This window comes from Lepus europaeus, chromosome 21 (assembly GCF_033115175.1).
Source record: "Lepus europaeus isolate LE1 chromosome 21, mLepTim1.pri, whole genome shotgun sequence".
In the NCBI taxonomy this organism is placed as follows: Eukaryota; Metazoa; Chordata; class Mammalia; order Lagomorpha; family Leporidae; genus Lepus; species Lepus europaeus.
In genome coordinates, this window is record NC_084847.1 from 10,277,589 (window position 1) to 10,297,725 (window position 20,137).

Consider the following 20,137-nt stretch of genomic DNA (forward strand, 5'->3'; position numbering starts at 1 on the left):
GGGCATGAAACAACCGAGTCCCTCCGGCCAGGAGACCCCTCCGGCCAGAAGACCCCTCCGGCCAGAAGACCCCTCCTGGGGATGGAGCCCTCAGGATCTCAGAATCTGAGACCACTAAGAGTGAGACAGGGAAACCAGTCCTCTGCCCTGTCTCGTGCTGACCAAGCCACCTGCTGATTACGGTCTGGCTTCCCAGGCTCCTCTGCCCGTAAGACGAGACTGCTGGGCCTGGGGAGTGCCGGGGTCCGGCTCAAATGAGCCAACCTGCCTTCTCATCGACAGCAGCCTCCGAGAGCCGGGATAACTGGGGCTCGCGGGGGAGACACCCACAGCTCTGGATGTGGGCTTACAGGCTGCCGTGTGTGATGCTGTCCTCTGGGCTCTCGGGGGGTGGTCACCCGGCTGTTTCCCTCGCTGGGTCCTGGGGCCCAGGGACCTGGCTGGTCGGGACGGGGACTGAGGTTCTCACTGGCTTTGCTGGTACAAAGTCGCCCCCTTGGAGGTGCAGGGACCTGGGCTGTCTGCACACCTTGTCTCCAGGTCACCGGAGCAGTTCTCTGCCCGAGCACGAGGCATGACGGGAAACCTCCAAGGCCTGAAGAGAACGTCTCCAGCTCCAGCTCCACGGAGCAGGCGGGGCAGCGACTCCAGTGATGGGGGGCTTTTTGTAAATGTCTCAAACACACAGAGGAGCCCACCAGGCAAAGGCAAACACAGCTCAAGGCAGAGGAAGGAAGAGTGCCACAGATTTCTCTCTCCCTGCCTTTTTAAAATGAACGCTCACTGCTGGGCCAGGCCACCTCCCGCCCTCTTCCCTGTAACAGTAAGTACATAAATCTCCATTTCAGCAGGGTCTGGTCCAAGGACGCGCTGCGGGGGTCCGAGAGGAGGGACTACAGCCACGGTAAGAGACGCGACGGCGGTCAGAGCTGCTGTCCCGTGGGGCCGTGGGTTCCTCAGCGAGTCAGCCGGCTGCACAGTCTCCTAGACAGGCCGCGGAGAGACGCTTCCGGGGTATGACGAGCTGCGGGAGCCACTGCTGGGGAGAACAGGAGCAGCAGCCGGGGCCTGTCATTCAGACACGGAGTGTCCCCCTCGTGAATGCCACGTGTGCGCCTGGGACGCAGCCCCTTGGCAGTGTCCAGGTGCAGGGGCTGGACGCCCTTGGGCTTCGTCTCCATAGACTCCAGGCCTCTCTCCCTTAAAGACTCCCTGCCTTGCTTCCGTGACTGCAGACCAACCACTTGGGAAGACTGGCTCATGGGCTTGAAGGAGTGGTATAGACTGGCTCACGGACTTGAGGGAGTGGTGTAGCCAGTTCTACAGCATCCCTGGTCACAAGATCCAAGAGACCATTGATGTCCTCAACAACATCTTCATGCTCAGGGTGCCAGGATTTTTTTTTTCCTCCAGAAAATCCAGACCTTGAGCAGGAAGCAACCCCCATTGACTGCCTGACGCCCACCATGTCATACATGAAATTCCCAGGAGAACGCGCTATCTCTGGCCAAAGCAGCACCGTGGGCTGAGCAGAGTCCCAGATGTGAGCTGATGGTGCATCTCCCAGCACCTCCCAGCACCAAGTGCCATCTGTAAGCACCTGCGCCCCAAGCCCTGGGGAGCCCAGCAACCAGGCGATGGCTGTCCGGCTCCCTGCTCCGCGCTTTGCAATAAACACCTCCTTTCCCCTCCCCCGCCATGGCAGTGAGCGGCTTGCTAGGTGCTGGGCGAGCGGACACAGGTTCTGGAGTTTGACAACATAATCAGCTCGAGCTTTGAAGCAGGTTAAGATCCAACTGGACACGTCCTTCTCCCGTGGCTGTGGACGGGAGCTTAATCTGCCTCGCTGCATGGACACTGATGGGGGCTCCAGGAGCCACCCACCGAAGCCACATCAGACCAGGTGCCGGCTTACGCCTGAATAATGCCAGCAGGAAGTCTGCTCTGACAGGTCACCTGTCCCTGGGGTAGGGGCATCTTCCTTCTTCCTGAGCACACACTGCCACACCCAGGTGCACGCTGAGCCTCCCACAGGCACCCAGGACACCCACTGTCAACAGCCAGCAGCACCCACTCACTCTGTGCTCGGCAGGCTAAGCGCTGTTCTAAATGTTGAACACATAACCCTCACAAACACCCAGCGAGACAGCTTCGGCTGCTGTCCCTGTCTCACAGAGAAGGAGACCGAGGCTCAGGCTGGGATCAGAACCCTGTTCCAGGAGCCAGCGTTGTGGTACAGCAGGCTAAGCTGCCACCCGTGATGCCAGCATTCCGTAGGAGTGCCGATCAGGGTCCTGGCTGCTCTACTCTCGATCCAGCTCCCTGCCAATGCTCCTGGGAAAGCTGCAGGGGAAGCCCCAAGGACATGGGTCCCTGCACCTATGTGGGAGATGCAGATGGAGTTCCAGTGTCCTGGCTTTGGCCTGGTCCAGCCCTGACCATCACAGCCATTGGGGGAGTGGACTAGTGCATGGATGATCTCTCTTTCTCTCTCTGTCTCTCCTTCCCTTTGTAAAACTCTGCTTTTCAAATAAAAATCTTAAAAAATAAATAAACAAGTAAATAAATAAATAAAAAGAATCCAGTACCAGCCAAGGCCCAGTCCTCTCTCCCTGCTCTGAATATTTGGTCCTGGAGCTCAAGCAGGAGTCCGAGCCCCAAGTCCTAAGGTAACAGAGCTAAGAGGGGGGAACGCTTTGTCCAGTGATGCTATTGAGAGGTGGGGGCTGACTTGACTGGAATAGGTCACTGGGGTGGAGCCCCCATGACCGAGTACCGGCTGCTTTGCAAGGAGAGGGAGGGACCACATAGACAGAGATAGTCATGGGGCCGCTGTCCCCACCATGTGATGCCCTGGGCCACTGCAGGCCCAGCCAGGAAGCTGTCCTCGCCAGAGGCTGGACTACTGAGGCCTGCCCGACCCCAGAATGTGAAACAAACAAGCGGCTGCCTCGGGTGCTCCGTTTCAGTCTCCCAAGGCTGACCTGGCACGCGCCTACCCCCTGCCCCGTGCAGACGCCCGCGGCGCTGGGGCCGGTACCTGCTTCAATGAACTTGTCGGCCATCTCCTGCCGCACGGGCTTGGTGAGGTTGAAGTAGTCATCGTCCTCGTCCATGCTCTGCAGGAACAGTGGGATGTGTTGGAAGACGATGGCGTGGCGGCACTTCCGCTGCCCGGCGACGCTCAGCTGCTGCTCCAGCCACCGGTCCTGGGCCTGCTTCAGGGCCGGGCACTGGGACGCGTCGAACAGGAACTGGGAGTTGAGGACCAGGAACAGGACGCCCCCGACCCAGAAGCTGAAGTAGTCGTCTCCCCAGGTCTGGCGGAACTCCTCGATGGTCTCGGCCGTGGGGACGTTGCCCACGTCGTGGTTGCCGCTGACGAAGACCAGCGGGATGTCTCTGTCCAGCTGCCGGAGCACCCGCTGCAGGTCTTGCGTCTGCTCCTTCCGCCAGGGCGTGCCTGCATGAGTGAGGGCCACAGTCAGAGACAGACAGAGGCTGGTCACACACCTACTCGTGTGAGGTTAGGGCCCAGAAGAGCCTAGACACCCACTGGACCAAGCCCACGGAAACTGCACGCCATGCACAGGGGCTGGCATTCTGCACCCCACCCATGGTGCAGCAGGGTACCCGGGGCTCAACACCTTAACCCCAAGCTCCTCTCTCCCGGTGCACGGGACTCAGAACGGAATTGGCTATTTCCACAAAGGGCTGCAAGGCGCGTGGCACCCAGATGCCTCCTCCTTCCACGCTTCCTGGAAGAGTGCGTGACAACTTTACTGGATGGATTTTAAAATGAGCCATTCACTTCCACATCGGTTTTTTTGACTTCTCTATGCTAATCTGAGCAACAAATATTTATCGAGTGTTGACGATAAGGCACTGATCGAGCCACACAGACCCAAGGCGCTGCCTCTAAGCTATGGAGTCGGGTGGTTTTGTCAAGCACATTACCGACGCGCACCCATCTGAACCGGACGCCACTGCTGAGCAAAGCAAGGCAGGGCAAAGAAACGCTGGTGCTGCGTGAGTCCTCAGGAGTGTGCCAGCGCCAGGCAAAGACAGCACCGAGGGAGGCGAGACAGGGCAGCTGGGCAATGCAGCAGGGCACACGGCTGGAACTCCCACGCCCATGATGCAGTGCGCAGAGGACGCTGCCCGGCTACTGTGACTGATGGTCTTCCACTGTGTATTTCAGAGTAGGGAGGAGGGAGGGCGCGGTCCCTGCCCGAGTGGACGTACCACAGCACAGCCGGTGAATAATACAGCCGTCACGCCTTGATTACAGGTGGAAAGCAAGCCCAGAGGTCCTTTGGCAGCAAGTGTGGCCAGGAAAGACCACAGAGCAGAAACATTGGCGTTCAGGGTCTATCCAGCTCCAGCCACACACAGGCCGACGGGGGACAGGAGCTGGTGTAACGCCGGAGAGAAACCAAGGGTAGACGCAGAGCGTTTCAGAAAGACCACTTCAAGGACAAGACTGTAGGACGGTTTCCTTTACGGCCAAGCTCCCGCCAGGAGCACGGACGCCCACGTGAGTCTGTGACTAACTCGGTTCCCGAGCCGCTCACAGATCCACTCAAACTCGTCTGCAGTGTGTGCTCGCATCTTGTGGCCTTGCTGATCCATGTCAGCAACGCCGTCTTCCCAGTGCCCTCCCAGGCCACAGCAGAGACTGGATTGGAAGTGGAGCAGCCAGGACTAGAACCGGCGCCCATATGGGAGGGCGGCGCCACAGGCAGAGGATTAACCTACTGCGCCAGATGGAAGCCTGTAGCCAGGAGTTTCATTTGGGTCTCCCACATGGGTGCAGGGGCCTAAGGACTTGGGTCATCTTCTGCTGCCTTCCTAGGCACGTTAGCAGGGAACTAAAACAGAAGTGGGGCAGCTAGGACTTGAACCGGCACCCATATGGGATGCTGGAGCTGCAGGCAGTGCCTGTACCTGCTACGCCACAATGCTGGCCCCCCAGATCCCTTCTAATGCACTGGGAGAGCAGCAGCAGATGTCTCAAATGCCTGGGTCCCTACCACCCACACGGGAGCCTGGATGGAGTTCCCGGCTCCCAGATTCAGCCTTGGCCCAGCCCTAGCTGTTGTGGCCATTTGGGGAGTGACCCAGGGGATGGAAGACCTCTTTCTCCCTGTCTTCTCCTCTCTCTCTGTCATACTGCCGTTCAAATAAACAAACAAATCTTAAAAATACAAAAGTGGGAAAGGGAACCTTACCCTCCAAAGTGATCTAGGACAAAGATCTGGGAACTCCACCCGGGAACAGGATGCTGTTTTCCACGTCAGGGGTTGGCTGCTTTCCAAGAAATCAAGGACTTCCCCCACCCCCACCCCTGGCCCAGCAACCTGCTAAAGAGCCCAGTGCCCATGTCCCCCGAATCCCCTCAACCAGACGAGCCTCTCTGCCGCGCTCTTCAAGCTCTTTCTGACCTCTCACATGGCACTGGGCCTGGAGCTCACTGTGTGTGAGAAGGGGATGGTGGGGCCGGCGCCGTGGCTCACTTGGTTAATCCTCTGCCTGCAGCGCCAGCACCCATATGGGCGCCAGGTTCTAGTCCCGGTTGCTCCTCTTCCAGTCCAGCTCTCTGCTATGGCCTGGGAGGGCAGTAGAGGATGGTCCAAGTGCTTGGGCCCTGCACCCGCATGGGAGACCAGGAGAAGCACCTGGCTCCTGGCTTTGGTTCGGTGCAGTTCCGGCCACAGCGGCCATTTGGGGAGTGAACCAACGGAAGGAAGACCTTTCTCTCTGTCTCTCTCTCTCTCACTGTCTATAACTCTACCTGTCAAATAAAAAATAAATAAATAAAAGAAAGGGATGGCTACTCTCACACCTCAGGAGCAGTTGTAAGGATGGAGACCACAGCACCCATGAGCTCTAGGACCCGGATCAAACAAGCCTGCAAAATGCCAGCTGTCTCCCCTCCGCCTCCTGAAAACCCAAATACAATGAATTCTTCCTTTTCTTAAATCAGCGACCCCCGGGTGGGCATCAAAACAACATGTCCCTTCGGAAGGAATAAACACGTCCCCTAGGGATGTGAGCAATTTCTAGTTAAGAGTGCGGGAGAAAGGGAGTGGATTCTAGCCGGCAAAGAGGCGAGTTCAATGAGGACATCCGTGCTGTGTGCGACACGCTCTCCTCTGTTTCTCACCGTCCCTGGAGGGTCAGGTGTCAGTGACGCCTCAGCACCCCCAGAGCTCACAGAGCCTGTGCCGCTCCCTGCAGAGCAGGCATGGAACCGCCGCAAACGCGAGAGAACCGAAAGCCAGGGCCACACCTCGCTGGTACAACGGCGAGGAAATCAGGGGCACCTGGCCAAGGATGTAGTGCCCATGAGGGCAGGGCCAGGCAGGGCCAGGCAAGGCCAGGCAGGGCGGCAGGGAGGGGAGGGGAGGGGAGGGGAGACCTAGACCGTGAGAAACGACTCGGGACAGGGAAAGGGGAGGACTGCTCTCGGGGAGTCTCCGTGGCGGACGAGAGCATCTGCTGAGACAGAGCCCGTGCGATGGCCCGTGCCTGCTGCCCACCGAGGAAGATCTTGGATGGGAACGGCGTTTAAAGCATTTTTTTAAAAAAAATTATTGGCCGGTGCCGCGGCTCACTAGGCTAATCCTCCGCCTTGCGGAGCCGGCACACCGGGTTCTAGTCCCGGTCGGGGTGCCGGATTCTGTCCTGGTTGCCCCTCTTCCAGGCCAGCTCTCTGCTATGGCCCGGGAGTGCAGTGGAGGATGGCCCAAGTGCCTGGGCCCTGCACCCCATGGGAGACCAGGAGAAGCACCTGGCTCCTGCCATCGGATCGGCGCGGTGAGCCGGCCGCACCGCGCCAGCCACGGTGGCCATTGGAGGGTGAACCAACAGCAAAGGAAGACCTTTCTCTCTGTCTCTCTCTCTCACTGTCCACTCTGCCTGTCAAAAAAAAAATTATTTATTAATTTGAAAGTCAGAGTTACAGAGAGAGGTAGAGAAAGAGAGAGAGGTCTTCCACCCGCTGGTTCACTCCCCAATTGGCCGCAACGGCCTGAGCTGCGCCAATCCGAAGCCAGGAGCCAGGAGCTTCTTCCAGGTCTCCCACGCAGGTGCAGGGGCCCAAGGACCTAGGCCATCTTCTACTGCTTTCCCAGGCCATAGCAGAGAGCTGGATGGGAAGTGGAGCAGCCGGGTCTCGAACCAATGCCCATGTGGGATGCCGGTGCTTCAGGCCAGGGTGTTAACCTGCTGTGCCACAGCACCGGCCCCAGCATTTTCTAAAGCTTGAAAACGGCAGTGGATTAATGTGGCGGTGGAGGTGGGCGTTTGGCCTTGTAGCTAAGAAGCCTGTTAAGATGTCCGCTTCCCACATCTGAGTGCCAGTGTCTGGCTCTGCTCGATTCCAGCCTCCTGCTAACGTGCACCCTGGCGGGAACAGGTGACGGCTCAATTAGGTTCCTGCCACTCACGTGGGAGGCCTGGATTGAGTTCCTAGCTCCCAGCTTTAGCCTGGGCCCAGTCTCAGCAGCTACAGGCATTTGGGGCAATAAACCGCTGATGGGAGCTCTTTGTCTCTAAAATAAATAATAATAATCATAGTAATAATTATTATTGTAATAAGATAAAGGCAGGAGGTAAAAGGAATTATCCTAAGCAGAAAATATTTATGTTGACTATGAACTTTCCCATGGTGTGGCACCGTGAAATGGACGGTGCATTTCTGCTGGACTCCATTAAGGCCGAGACGATGGTCCTGGTTGTTTCCCAAAGAGCCTTCAAAAGACGGCATCTGATAAGATCTCTTACTCTACTAGGACGACACACACACATCTTCAGTTGATAAAAGACTCGCACATCACATGTAACGGTGAGAGATGGCTTCTCCCCGAGACGTGGAGGGCGGCAAGGGCTGCTCTCATGGCCCTCACTGAACCCTTCCCGGAAGTCCAGCCAGTGCCGTAAGGCAAGGCAAAGAAAGAACAGGCACACAGATGGGAAGCCAAGAAACAAAGTGTCTGTCCTTGGAAGACACAAGTGACTCCATCAACATCCCAAAGAATCTGCAAAAAAGACAAACAGAAACAAAGCAAGCAAGGTCCCTGGAACTCCTAAGAGAGATTATCCTGGACGTGAAGCAGGCATCCAGAAGTCAGCTGTATTTCTGTCTCTAAGCAGTCAAGACCTAGGGGGCAACCTGCAGGAGCTGGGAGCTGTTCAGGTGGCAGAAGCAGCAGGGAAGCTGGTGTGCTGGTTACAGGACAGGGGACAGGCCATGGAACGATTCCTAAACACCTGTGCTACGGAGAGGCCGTTCATCTCGTTTACTCACAAGGAGACTGGGAGAACATTACTGGCAGAAATCTAAAGCTCTCTTTCAAGACAAAACCTGATGCTTTGGCACCATCAACAGAAGAAAAAAATAGACAAATTAGACTTCATGGAAGTTAAAAATTTCTGTGCACCAAAAGACACTCTCAACACAGATAAAAGGTAATCTACAGAATGGGAGAAATGTTTGCAAATCGTGTATCAGATAAGGGAGCCATCAGAATACACAGAGAGTTTCTCAAACTTCACAATTAAAACAGAAACTCACAAGTGGGCAAAGGTCTTGAACAGCGGTTTCTCCACACAGTGTACCCCACTTGCCAACGTGCACATGCAGAGATGCTCGGCACCCCCGGTGCTTGGGGGACAAGCAAATCAAAACCATGGTGAGCGGTCACTTCATGCCCATTCCGGTGGGCGATGCTAAGGAAGACAGAATGTGACAGGCGTTGGAGAGGATGTGTGCTCACTGTCCCCGGGGGGAGAAACGGCGCAGCCACTAAGGACAGCAGTGTGGGTGCTCCTCAGAAGTGCGAGGGGGTCACCATGTGACCAGCACTTGAGCTTCTGGGATACATGGCAAGAACCAAGGCAGGGTCCCGCAGAGGCAGTGCTACGCCCGTGTTCCTAACAGCATCGTTTACGGTAACTGCAACGTGGAGGCAGCCCAGGGACCCATGGGCAGGTGCATGGATAAGCAAACCATGGCACAACCACACCCTGGAATATTACTCGGGAATCCCGGCACAGGGAACAACAGGGATGAACACTGAAGATGTCACACTCAGTGACACACGCCAGTCACAGGGACACATGCCAGTCACAGGGACACAAATACTGTCTGTCCACTTACATGTATACTAAGAGCATATAAATTCATTTTGTATTTGGAACCTGGAGTGGTCAGGAAGTAGAACGGTGGTTAGGATCACAGTTCAAAGCCGCCATTCATGACACCCGAGTCCCTAGCGACAATGTCTGGTTTGTGTAGCAGCTACCCCATGATTCTGATTCAGTTTCCTGCTGATGCTCCTGGGACATCAAAGAGCTTGCATTCCTACCTCCCAGTTTGGGGCTGGCTGGGTTCCAGCTGTTGTGGGCATTTTGGGAGTGAATTAGTGGATCTCTTTCTCTCTTTCTCTAATTCTGCCTTTCAAAACAACAAATCTTTTTAAAAAAAAAAAAACATCATAGCACAGTAATGCAAACTCCTTTCAGGGAGAAATTAGGAAATATCACTGTAGACTTGAGTAATTTCATTCTATCTGGTACCCTGCAACCCTCCAGATAAGACCTAAACATCAAAAAGAACAGAGAAGAACCAGATCGGGGGTGATGGACACATAGCCAGGCTACGCTGTTGAGGGCTGGGGAGCTACGTGCCAACAGGAAGCCTCCCTAGCTAGAACGCACGGCTGTATATTGTCGTAAACCAGTCGACAAACTGGTTATTTTCTGAGACAAAAAAATATCTAAAAATGTGTGGCACCACTGTGACATTTTTGGTTTCCTACGAAGTTTGAATTTTTGTGAGCATGCATTACTTTGACAATCAGAAGAGTAATCAAGACATTTAAGAAAAACACAAATGTGCTGAAATTAGATCTGATAAGCATATGTAAATGTCATTTGAATGGGGACAAATACAAAACAGAAGACAAGGTCAACACAGAAGCTCAGTAAAGAACTCAGTAAAGAGTAACGAACTCTCAGAGAGAAAAGGGAAAGAGAAGAGAACAAGAAAGTTCTTTAAAAAAAAAAAAAAGTCACCCTGGGCACATTCAGTTTACAGAAATGTAGCAAAGACTGTGCCCAGGACAAATTGTGTTCTTTCTAACACCTGCATTTCCATCTGCAGCCTTGACACCAGGGAAGCCTCCAAGGGCAGCGCTAAGAGGTCTCTATTTTTATTTCAGAGGTCTCTATTCTTATTTCAAGACCAGAATGGAACCCAACCCCAGAGGAGGAAGGGGCTGCCTTGCCCTCATGTGTTCAGTCTATTATTTCTTACTAAATGGGATGCATGTTTCTCAACCTCTTTTCTCATTATTGCTCCCCTAAAGAGCCTAAAAAATCAGATAACCAACGATGTGCCTTCTGCACGTCTCCTCACTCCGGACTTTCACACACGTGGTCTCCTGTGACCCATGTCTTTCCCTCTGCCGTCTCCAGGGTTCACCTCTGCTGCGGCCTGCGTCAGCGCTCACCCCTTGACTGCTGAACAACGCTCTGCTCTAAGGACAGACCACCCTGTGCTTATCCCTGCCTCGGCTGATACACGTCTGGGTTGCTTTTACCCTTTGTGGCTCCTGCAAACGACGCTGCTATGAACACCGCATACAAGTGTGGGATGGAAATGTCTACACCTGGGAGTGAAACTGCTGAGTCATGCTGCCCCTCTGAGTCTAGCTGATGGAGGAACTAGCGAGTCTCGTCTTCCCACATGCCATCTGACGTTCCTGTGAGCAATGGTTGGCTCCCCAAAGACCCCACCTCCTCGCAGATCCTAGTTTCTTTCTTTTTTTTTTTTTTTTGACAGGCAGAGTTAGAGAGAGAGAGACTGAGAGAAAAGTCTTCCTTTTCCGTTGGTTCATCCTCCAATGGCCGCTATGGCCGGAGCGCTGCACCGATCCGAAGCCAGGAGCCAGGTGCTTCCTCCTGGTCTCTCATGCGGGTGCAGGGCCCAAGCACTTGGGCCATCCTCCACTGCCCTCCCGGGCCACAGCAGAGAGCTGGACTGGAAGAGGAGCAACCAGGACAGAATCAGCGCCCCAACAGGGACTAGAACCCAGGGTGCCGGCACCGCAGGCGGAGGATTAGCCAAGTGAGCCGTGGTGCGGCCAGATGCTAGTTTCTTTAACGAGCCTCTCGTCAGGTGTGGCACGGTATCTCACAGTGGTTTTCGTCTGCATTTACCTAGTGACCAGCGATGGTGCAGATCTTTCATGTGCTTATTGGCAATTTATGTGTCTTTGGAGAAATGTCCATTCAAGCCCTTTGTCCCTTTGTAAATTGGATTGTTTGCCTTTTCATTACTGAGCTGTGAGAGTTCTTTATGCACCATGATATCAGGCCTTTCCAGCCACAGGATTTTCAAGCAATTGCTTTTACTTTGTGGATTGTCTTTCCACATTTTTGATAATGTCCTTTGCAGTAACAAAAGTTTTTCAAGTTTCATAAAGTCCAATGTAGCCATTTTTCACTTGTCATTTGTGTTTTTAACGTCTAAGAAAACCAATCAAGTGCAAGGTCATGGTGATTTACGCCTATGTTTTCCTCTAAGAGTTTTAGTTCTAGGTCTTATTTGGTCTGTGCTACACCTTTGAGTTGATTTTTATGTGAGGTATGCGGTAAGGGTCCAGATTTGGTCTTTGTGTGTGGATGTCCCGCTGTCCCCGCACCACTCACTGGGGAGGTAACCGGCTGTGAACGTGCAGGTTTACTTCTGGACTCTCACTTGGACTCCAGGGATCGCCGTGCCTGTGCTCACGCTGCCAGCACACTGTCTTCAACACTGCAGCTTTCTAGTAGGTTCTAGATCAAAAGGTGTGAGCCCCTCCATGTGGCTGCTGCTTTGCAAGGCTGTTCATTTCCACAGGGATTCTGGGGTCAGCTGGTGGGGACCGTGGGAGGGAGGAGAGCTAAGACGCAGCTCCACAAAGCTCACGAGCTCTCTAGGGAAGGGGAGCTCTTCCAGAACCAGTGACTGTCGGAAGGCAAATCACAAGGTCATGGAGATCTCCCGACGCGGTGATGGTCCTGAGCATTGGAGAGACGTTCCCTCTGGCTGGAGGAAGGCGGTGAGCGTGTCGGGTGGGGTGTGGCATTTAAACCGAGCACAGCATTGCTGGAACCGCTCCATCCGTCTCCATCCCCCGAATGTGACACTGATCCAGACCAGCATGCCCTCTTACCTGAGCCACTGCAACAGCCTCCCAGCCAGCCTCCCAGCCGCCACTCCAGCCCCTTCCGAATACTCCCTCGCGCTACAGCTGAAGGACCCTTATGGGGGAGAGGGACAGGAAACTAGGCCTGGGCAAATATCAGGGGCTTCTTAAGAGGTTAGATGCTACCCAGAGCAGAACTGCCCCTCCCCTCCAGGAAACCTCTGGGCGCGCCCCAGAGCAGAGCTGCCCCTCCCCTCCAGGAAACCTCTGGGCGCGCCCCAGAGCAGAGCTGCCCCTCCCTTCGGAGGGTCTCTAGGCGCACACTTATGATGTCACTGCGACCGGCCAATCCTGTAACACCTTAGCACTCTCCCTCAGCATTCTCCGGTATGCTAATTGTCCCTCCGAACCAACCAATCCCGTGCCACCTCTGCATTTTATACCAGCACTCTCCACCAGCATTCTTCGCCAGCATTCTCCCATATGCTAACGGTCCCTCTGAACTGACCAATCCTATGCATGCGTTAGGAATATGCTAATTCGTTGCCTATATAACCTGTGTAAAACTGCCGCTCAAGGCTCCTCACTGCCTGAGGTGGGGGGCCCGTTTGTGCAAACGTACAATAAATACCTCATGCTTTTTGCATCAGCTGGTTTGGAGTCTGGGTTTTTGGGCGTCCTCTCGAGCAAGTGGGCATCTCTGCAACTGAGAGGTCCAACACAGCCGCTGTGTAATTCCTACGTCACCAATCTGATCAGCGAGTCCCACCTCCCACGAGAAGCCATGCACAGCTTCACCACGGCTGTCAGGGCCCTGCCCAAATGCTTCAGCTTCCTGTCCTCACTACCTCTCTTCCCACTGCCTACAGGACCCCCAATGCTATGCTAAGGGTCCTCAGAGCCATCCTCCCATTCTTGAGAATGCCCCGTCTTCAGCAGCACACACAGGTGCCCAGAGCAAAGTGTATCGTTCCCAGTATCCTGAGATTCTGGGACGGGAGCAGAAGTGGGATGTGTACCCTCAGGGCTGTGTAGTGCTGCGCAGTGAGGGGCAGCGGGCCAGGGAGGCAGTGAGGGTGTGCAGCCCTGCCCTGAGAAGTGAGCCATGTCCGGAAGACTGTGTCTTCAGGAGCAATCCCTGGCCCCAGAGGCAGATGGGGTGCTGGAGAGGCAGAGGGAGTCTAGGGCTTCCGGCACGGAGGCGGTGAAGACTGGACCAGGACTGTGATGCTGGGAGGGAGAAGAAAGGATACCACTGAAACCATAGAAACGCACGCCCTTCTATGCATTTGAATCAGAGAAGTTTGGGGGGAGAAACACGTGAATGGGAACGCATTGCTGTCTGAGCTTGTTGCTTCTGGCCGAGGTCTTCCAGGAATTACCTTCCCCAGGGCGATCATTGCATTTGCAACTGGCTTCTTCAGAGTTCCGCCTGGTGCTGCTGTAAAGTGTGTGCACAATGCAAGGGAAGCAAGAGCTGCTGGCACCTGGGACACCTGAGACACCTGAGACTTGGCCTGAGGCTAACACACGGTGCAAGGCCCTGGTCGAGGGAGCGCCAGGACAGGTGTGTGCAGCGCCGCCCTGGTCCTGGTGAGCTCCTGCCATGGAAGATGGGCGCGGTGCTTCTATTTACACCTGCTGAGTGTCACAGGGGCAAAAAAGGCTTATTTACAAGGAACTGCCTCTTTTTTTTTTTTAACTATCCGATTCCATTTTATAGCCTGAACTCTCGCACTGTTGGCTCTGCTCTTGGACCCCATGTGGGATTTTAAATACACAACATCATGGCAAGTTCTTAGGCATTTCACAATTAAACTCCCAATGCAGCCACTGCTCTTTCAAAGCCAGAGGCAAAAATCTATGCAGCCACAGTCAATGCAGGGCTAGAAGAATGGACTCCAAACACACCTGCTATCCCACTGTGGGCTCACCCATACCCTGAAGGCGTCAGCTTCGCTTTCAAGGAGCCCTAGCTCTACAGAGGGGCCCAGGACGGGAACCGGCGAAGAACTATGTGACGGGGCACTGGGTGCCCTTGCAGCTCAGGGTGGGGTGACTGACCCCATGGGAAAGCATCCAGGGCTCTGGGAGACGGAGGCCCCGCTGACGAGAGGCCAGGATAGAGGGCAGGGAGCAGTGGGGGCGAAGAGGGAAGAGAGAGATCGGGATGCCTTTCAGGAAGTGGGGCAATGAGGAGTGAACTGGTATCAGAGTAACGAAAAGAAACCGGGTTTCTGAGTGCCGGCGTGCACCAGGCCCTGAGCTACGTGCTTTATGTGAGAGACTTTACGTGCCTATGTGAGAGACTGAACGGTGCAAATGAAAACACAGGTTGAAGACTGCAGTCTTCTCTCTCTCTCTCTCTCACTGTCTGACTCTGCCTGTCAAAAAAAAAAAAAAAAAAAAAGAAGACTGCATTCAAGCTCAGAGTACAGATGGATTTTAACCCACCTGAAGTCGCCAGATTACAAAATGAGATGTCTAGAGGCCGGTGTTGTGGCGTGGCCGATAACGTCGCCACTTGAGACATGGGTATCCTATACAGGCATTGGTTTGAGTCCTGGCTGCTCTACTTCCAATCCAGCTCCCAGCCCATGGCCTGGGAAAAGCCAAAGATGACCCAAGTTCTTGGGCCTCTGCTACTCACCTGGGAGCCCAGGGTCAAGCTCCTACTTCCTGGCTTCAGCTTTACTTAGCCTCAGCTGCTACGGCCATTTGGGGAGTGAACCAGCAGGTGGAAGTGTGAGCGCTCGCTCTCTCTCTCTTTCTGTCTCTCTCCTCACCCCTGCAACTCTGACTTTCAAATAAAAAAATCTTTATAAAAGGATGTCCAATAATTGCATATGAAGGGTCATTTCTAGTTATAGCCCCTATAATACTTGAATTCCCATACTTAAATTGTTTTATATATTTATCTTCATTTTTGTTTAAAAGGCAGAGAAGCAGAGAAAGAGAGAGAAGCAGAGATCTTCCATCTGCTGGGTCACTCTCCAAACACATGTAGCAGCCAGGGCTGGGTCAGGCTGAATCCAAGAGCCTGGAAGTCAGTCTGGGTCTCCCACGTGCGTGGCAAGGACCCAGTCACTTGAGCCATCAGCTGCTGCCTCCAAGGGTGTGCCATCAGTAGGGAGCTGGACAGGAGGTGGAGAAGCTGGAACTGGACCCAGTGACTCCAATATGCAGGCATCCCAGGCTGCAACTTCACCACTGTACCAAATGCCCGCCCCTGTGTTCCTGTATTTTTATTGACTAAATGTGTGAACCCTAAACTCAGGTTTCGTCAGCATTAACCCGGCCTGACTACAGAGCTAGAGTTCTCAGCCGCAAATGGGAAAGGGTGCACCAGTCCCCACCGGTACCAACACACACAGGACGCACACTACTGCCGGTGGCGGGGGCGGGGGTGCTGCAGGTCCCTCCCTGTGTTTCTACGTTGAGATGCAAGACCACGACTGCAGGTCCGGTCCTTGAAACCTTTTTCCTGCCGTGTTAAGCATCACGACGGCAACAATCACAAAGTGTTGACACTACAAGTAGCTGGTGAGGACATGGGAAACAGGTACTACCTTGCACGGCTGTCTGGGGTGTACACAGTCGCCCTTATTTAAAGTTGGAAGTACAACGCAACAACATGTGTCACACCAAGTTACGTACTATACACAACCACATGTGCCACAAGGATTACATGCTACACCCAATGGTGTGTGTTACACCAAGACATGTTACACACAACCAAGTGTGCTAAACCAGAGCTTACATGCTGTAAATATCTGCACGGGCCACACTGGCACTCAATGGGCAGCGCACTAGGTTTGTTCACACAGCACTGCGCAGACGTGTGAGTAACGTGTCTCTAGGCGCAGGGACCCTCAGCTCCGATACCATGTCACTGTCCTTGTTGACAGAACCACCTTACATGTAGCTGCCTGTGTGCGGGTCTATACACAGAGGGGGCTGCTTCAAAAAGCTCGTGGAAAGCGTGTGTTATAAACAAACTAAGCACGGATGTCAAGGTGCCTGAATCAACTTTTAATCTTTTAATTCCATCTCCCCAGGGAATGCTGAGGTTCCCCTGTCTGTATGGATGCTGGCCCTGGAAGGGCGCCTCCCACGCTGAGACACGGGGCTGGGCTGGGACTCCACACCTTCTTGGGTGACCTGGGAATGTGGCTCCAGGTAAACAGGTTCTCTATTGAAAACAAACATTTTAAAAATTATGAAAATAAAATGTCAGAGGAAAATAGGCAACTATGCTTAGAAACGTATCTGGGAGGGGCCAGCATTGTGCTGCAGTGGGTTAAGTCACTGCCTGCAACGCTGACACCCCATGTGGGCGCCAGTTTGAGTCCTGGCTGCTCCACTTCCCACTCAGCTCCCTGCTAACAGCTGGGAAGAGCAGCAGAGGATGGCTCAAAGTGCTTGGGCCCCTTCACCCATGTGGGGGACCCAGACCAAAAAAAAGAGAAATACATCTGGGAAAGACATACAAGAAAGTGGCTACTGTGTCCAGGAGAGAAACTGGCACCCAAGGGTGGGGTAAAGACTCCCACACCATTGTCTGCCCATGTATAGGATTTGACGCCCCACCACCCCATCCCCATGCTCCTTGCACCCAGGTATAACTGCATGTATGTGAATCACACACACGGCACATGGTGCACACACACACGTGTATGTCTTTATGAGACCCTCACCAGAAATGAACAGAACTGGCTGACTTCACGGAGCTCTGGGCAAGCCCAGGCTCAGGGTGTCTGTGGGAGGGGCTCTCGGTTCGTGAGCATGGCCCAGTTTCCTCCCAGGGGAAGAGCACCCCAGAGAGCTCCATCAGAGCAGCCTGGGGCAGGGCATTCCTCACCTGTGGCACCGTGCAGAGTTCCTAAGGACCTAAGGATCCTTGTCTGAATTTGCCTTAGTGGTTCTGAAATCATGCACCGGGGGTGGCTTGGCTCCAGCTGCCGCAAGCCCCTCCCAGAGAGGTTCTGCTCCTGCACGTGCCATGCTCTCTCTGGGGTGTGGTCTCAGCTAAAAAAAATGTGTTTTCTGTACTTTTGACACTAACAAGATTTCTGACTTTATATATGCTGTGGGCAAAGCTCAGTGTGCAGCCCGACCTAATTAAGCAAAATTATATTTTGTTGTCAGGATAAAAATCTCATGCCTGGTTCATTTTTCCCGCCGCTGAACCCCTGGCAAATGGTGGATCAGTAACGAGCCATGCTGGAGTGTACCTGGTATGGCTACTACTGGGATGTTGCTATAACATTTAGCAGGAAACGGTCAGACCGGGATGGAGGAGAACTTGGCCATGAAGCTCTGCTCGGGATTTTAATACATTCATCGATTGCCATGAGCCCAGGTAGGTTACTGCATTTCCAAGAGCACAGGTGTCCACCTCACTGCTGTTCTTCCCCCCCAGGTGAGGACTCCACCTGCTAAAGGGAAAACAACCACTATGCATCATGGGGCGCGCAGCTCAGCCAGCAGCAAGTCAGCCAATGGCACAGAGACCACGACGCATCACACTAACGCACATTTGCCTTTCCCCTCCGGGTGTGAAGCAAAGAAGCCACTGTGCAGCAGTGAGGAACATAAAGCTCTTCGTGGGAAAGACAGTGAGCCCGTGCGCTCTCATTCCCTTCTAACCAGCCCTGCCGCAGCCAGCGACACGCAGAGGTGGCCAGCTTCCGCCGGCAAACTGCGGTGAACACAGCCCTCCACCTCCGAGACCATCACAACGCTTCCTCTCCCCCATGGAGGCTGTCTAAATAACAGACACCACACATAGATTTCAACGGCGCTAGGAACGCATCTGCCCTGCTAGGAGGCAGTTGTTGTTTCAACAAGAACAAGCAGACAGGGAATCAGACCCTACTAATCCCTACTCCCTGTGGGGAGCGAACTCCAACGAGAAGTGATGAGGACACGCTCCACTACGGCTGGGGGATGTGAATGAAACAGGAACGCGTGGGTAGAGAGCAGAGGGACAGCCAGTCGGGCGATGGGACAGGTCACTAGCGGGGGCTTCTGCTCATTGTGCGGACAGAGCGTGGACTTCCCATGGGGACAGAGGGTGGACATTCCGGCTCAGCACCAGCAGCAGTGAAAGGAATGCTCCAATCCATACAGCCCTCGAGTAAGTAGACTTGGAGCAGTCGCTTGCAAACCAAGTGCCGCGCAGGCCGATGAATGAGTTTGCGAGGGGGGAAGTTTCCCATCGGCAAGACTGCGGGGTCTGGTGCTTCCCCACTGCACGGGTCCCTCGGCCACTTCTCTCCGTCTGTGATTCCGGACACTGGCTTCCCCACTGCTGTGCCGTGAGGAGTGCGCTCCAGCAGCGTTTTCCTCGCACAAGGAAGCTGCGCGGTGGAGAGGGGTGGGTGGGTGTGGTCTAATTTGGGATTGGCCAAGTGCAGAAATTAACAGGGAGACACTGGAATAGATACACAACACCCATCTCTCATCCCTGCTCACCCTAATTTCAATTGTGGGTTATCAGCAGGGTACACTCTGAACCCCTCCTCACCAGCCCCCCACTTTCCAAGAGCAGCAGGGTCAGCATCTCCTTCACCCAGTGGCCACCCAACTTCTACACACATGCACATCCATGCACAAGCCCCGCACACACATGTGGACACACATGCACAAGTGCAACACAAAAGCACATGCCCATGGGCACAGAGGCACACATACACGTGCACAGCCACACACATACATAGCCCACATGCACACCCACCCATGCACACACACTGCCACTCCTCTGTTTTCAGATCCTCTCCTCTAACAGCAGGGACCCAGCACTGAACAATTAAAAGTGTAGCATCTTCACTTTCAGCAGTCTGTGAAGTTGCCCTAGGTGGGAGGATGTACCTCGTAAGAGCTGAATCCTCCCCCCCCCCCTCACCCGGACTGTCTACCGCAGTCCTAACTCCCGGGACCTCAGGACGCGAGTGTACTTCGGAACAGGGTCTCTGGAGAGGGAATTAAAGTGCGGCCGTTAGGTATGCTGACAAGTGATGAGGACACGCTCGGCGGGAAGCCCATGTGAAGAGGGACAGCCACGAGCTGAGGGGAGGCCTCGGAGGAAACCAACCTGCTCGCGTTAGACCTCAGACTCCGTCCCCACCTGGGCTGCCCAGTCAGGGGTCCTCTGCTGCACAGCCCTGTGGGAGATGCAGCAGGCGTGGCCAGATCAGCTGTGCGCCCTCAGCTGAAGCCACCGGATGCTCTGCTCTGGAGAAGGGATGCGCTCTGGAAAGTTCTGCCAGCCACGGGGTGTGTGTGTGCGTGTGTGCATGTGTGTGTGTGCGTGTGCCAGCCACGGTGTGTGTGTGTGTGTGCGCCAGCCATGGTGAGTGTGTGTGTGCACCAGCCATGGTGTGTGTGTGTCTGTGTGTGTGTCAGTGATCACCCACCCTTTACCCATCGCCTCCCTGCTGCCATCCCGGCCCACACCGAGGCCGTTTACCAGAGAACCCTTGACGTGTATGAACCAGTGCCAGCCCCAGGCTCCTCCTAGGGCCCCCTCCAGGGCGGACAGGGGCACAGGAAGGCGGTGCTGTCAGGAGGAGCCATAGGCACCTTCTATGTTCTCAGTGCCAGGGAGCTCGCCAGAGACCCTCCAGCCTGCTGAGACCCTCCCAGCCTGCTCTCTGGGTGTCCGTCCCTGTCTCCCTGGGCCCTCCCCAGGAGCTCAGCCCTTGTCCTCTGCTTCAGTTCCTCCCAAACTTGACCCATCCCTTCTGTGCCCACTGGGCTGGGCTGCTTCTCCCCTGCTTAGAGTCCATGCCTGGAGGATGGCAGTGACCTCCAGCCAGCCCCTCCCCTCCAGACAATCTAGTCACACACAGCCGCCCACACAAGCTGTGTGGACCGTGTCACCTGTCTGTGCCCACCTCTGCCCCGATCACAAGCCGTGCAAGCCTTCATTGACTTCT

The 20,137-nt window shown here is 54.6% G+C and overlaps 1 protein-coding gene across 1 annotated transcript in view; it reads right to left on the reverse strand.

Moving 5' to 3' along the window:
• The window catches only part of CPPED1 (calcineurin like phosphoesterase domain containing 1), a 108,821-nt gene that overhangs the window by 25,311 nt on the left and 63,373 nt on the right, over positions 1-20,137 (reverse strand). Inside the window, exon 3 of the mRNA XM_062180183.1 lies at positions 3,041-3,463. Coding sequence (XP_062036167.1) covers positions 3,041-3,463 — 423 coding nt within the window. The remainder of the gene's footprint in view (positions 1-3,040; positions 3,464-20,137) is intronic.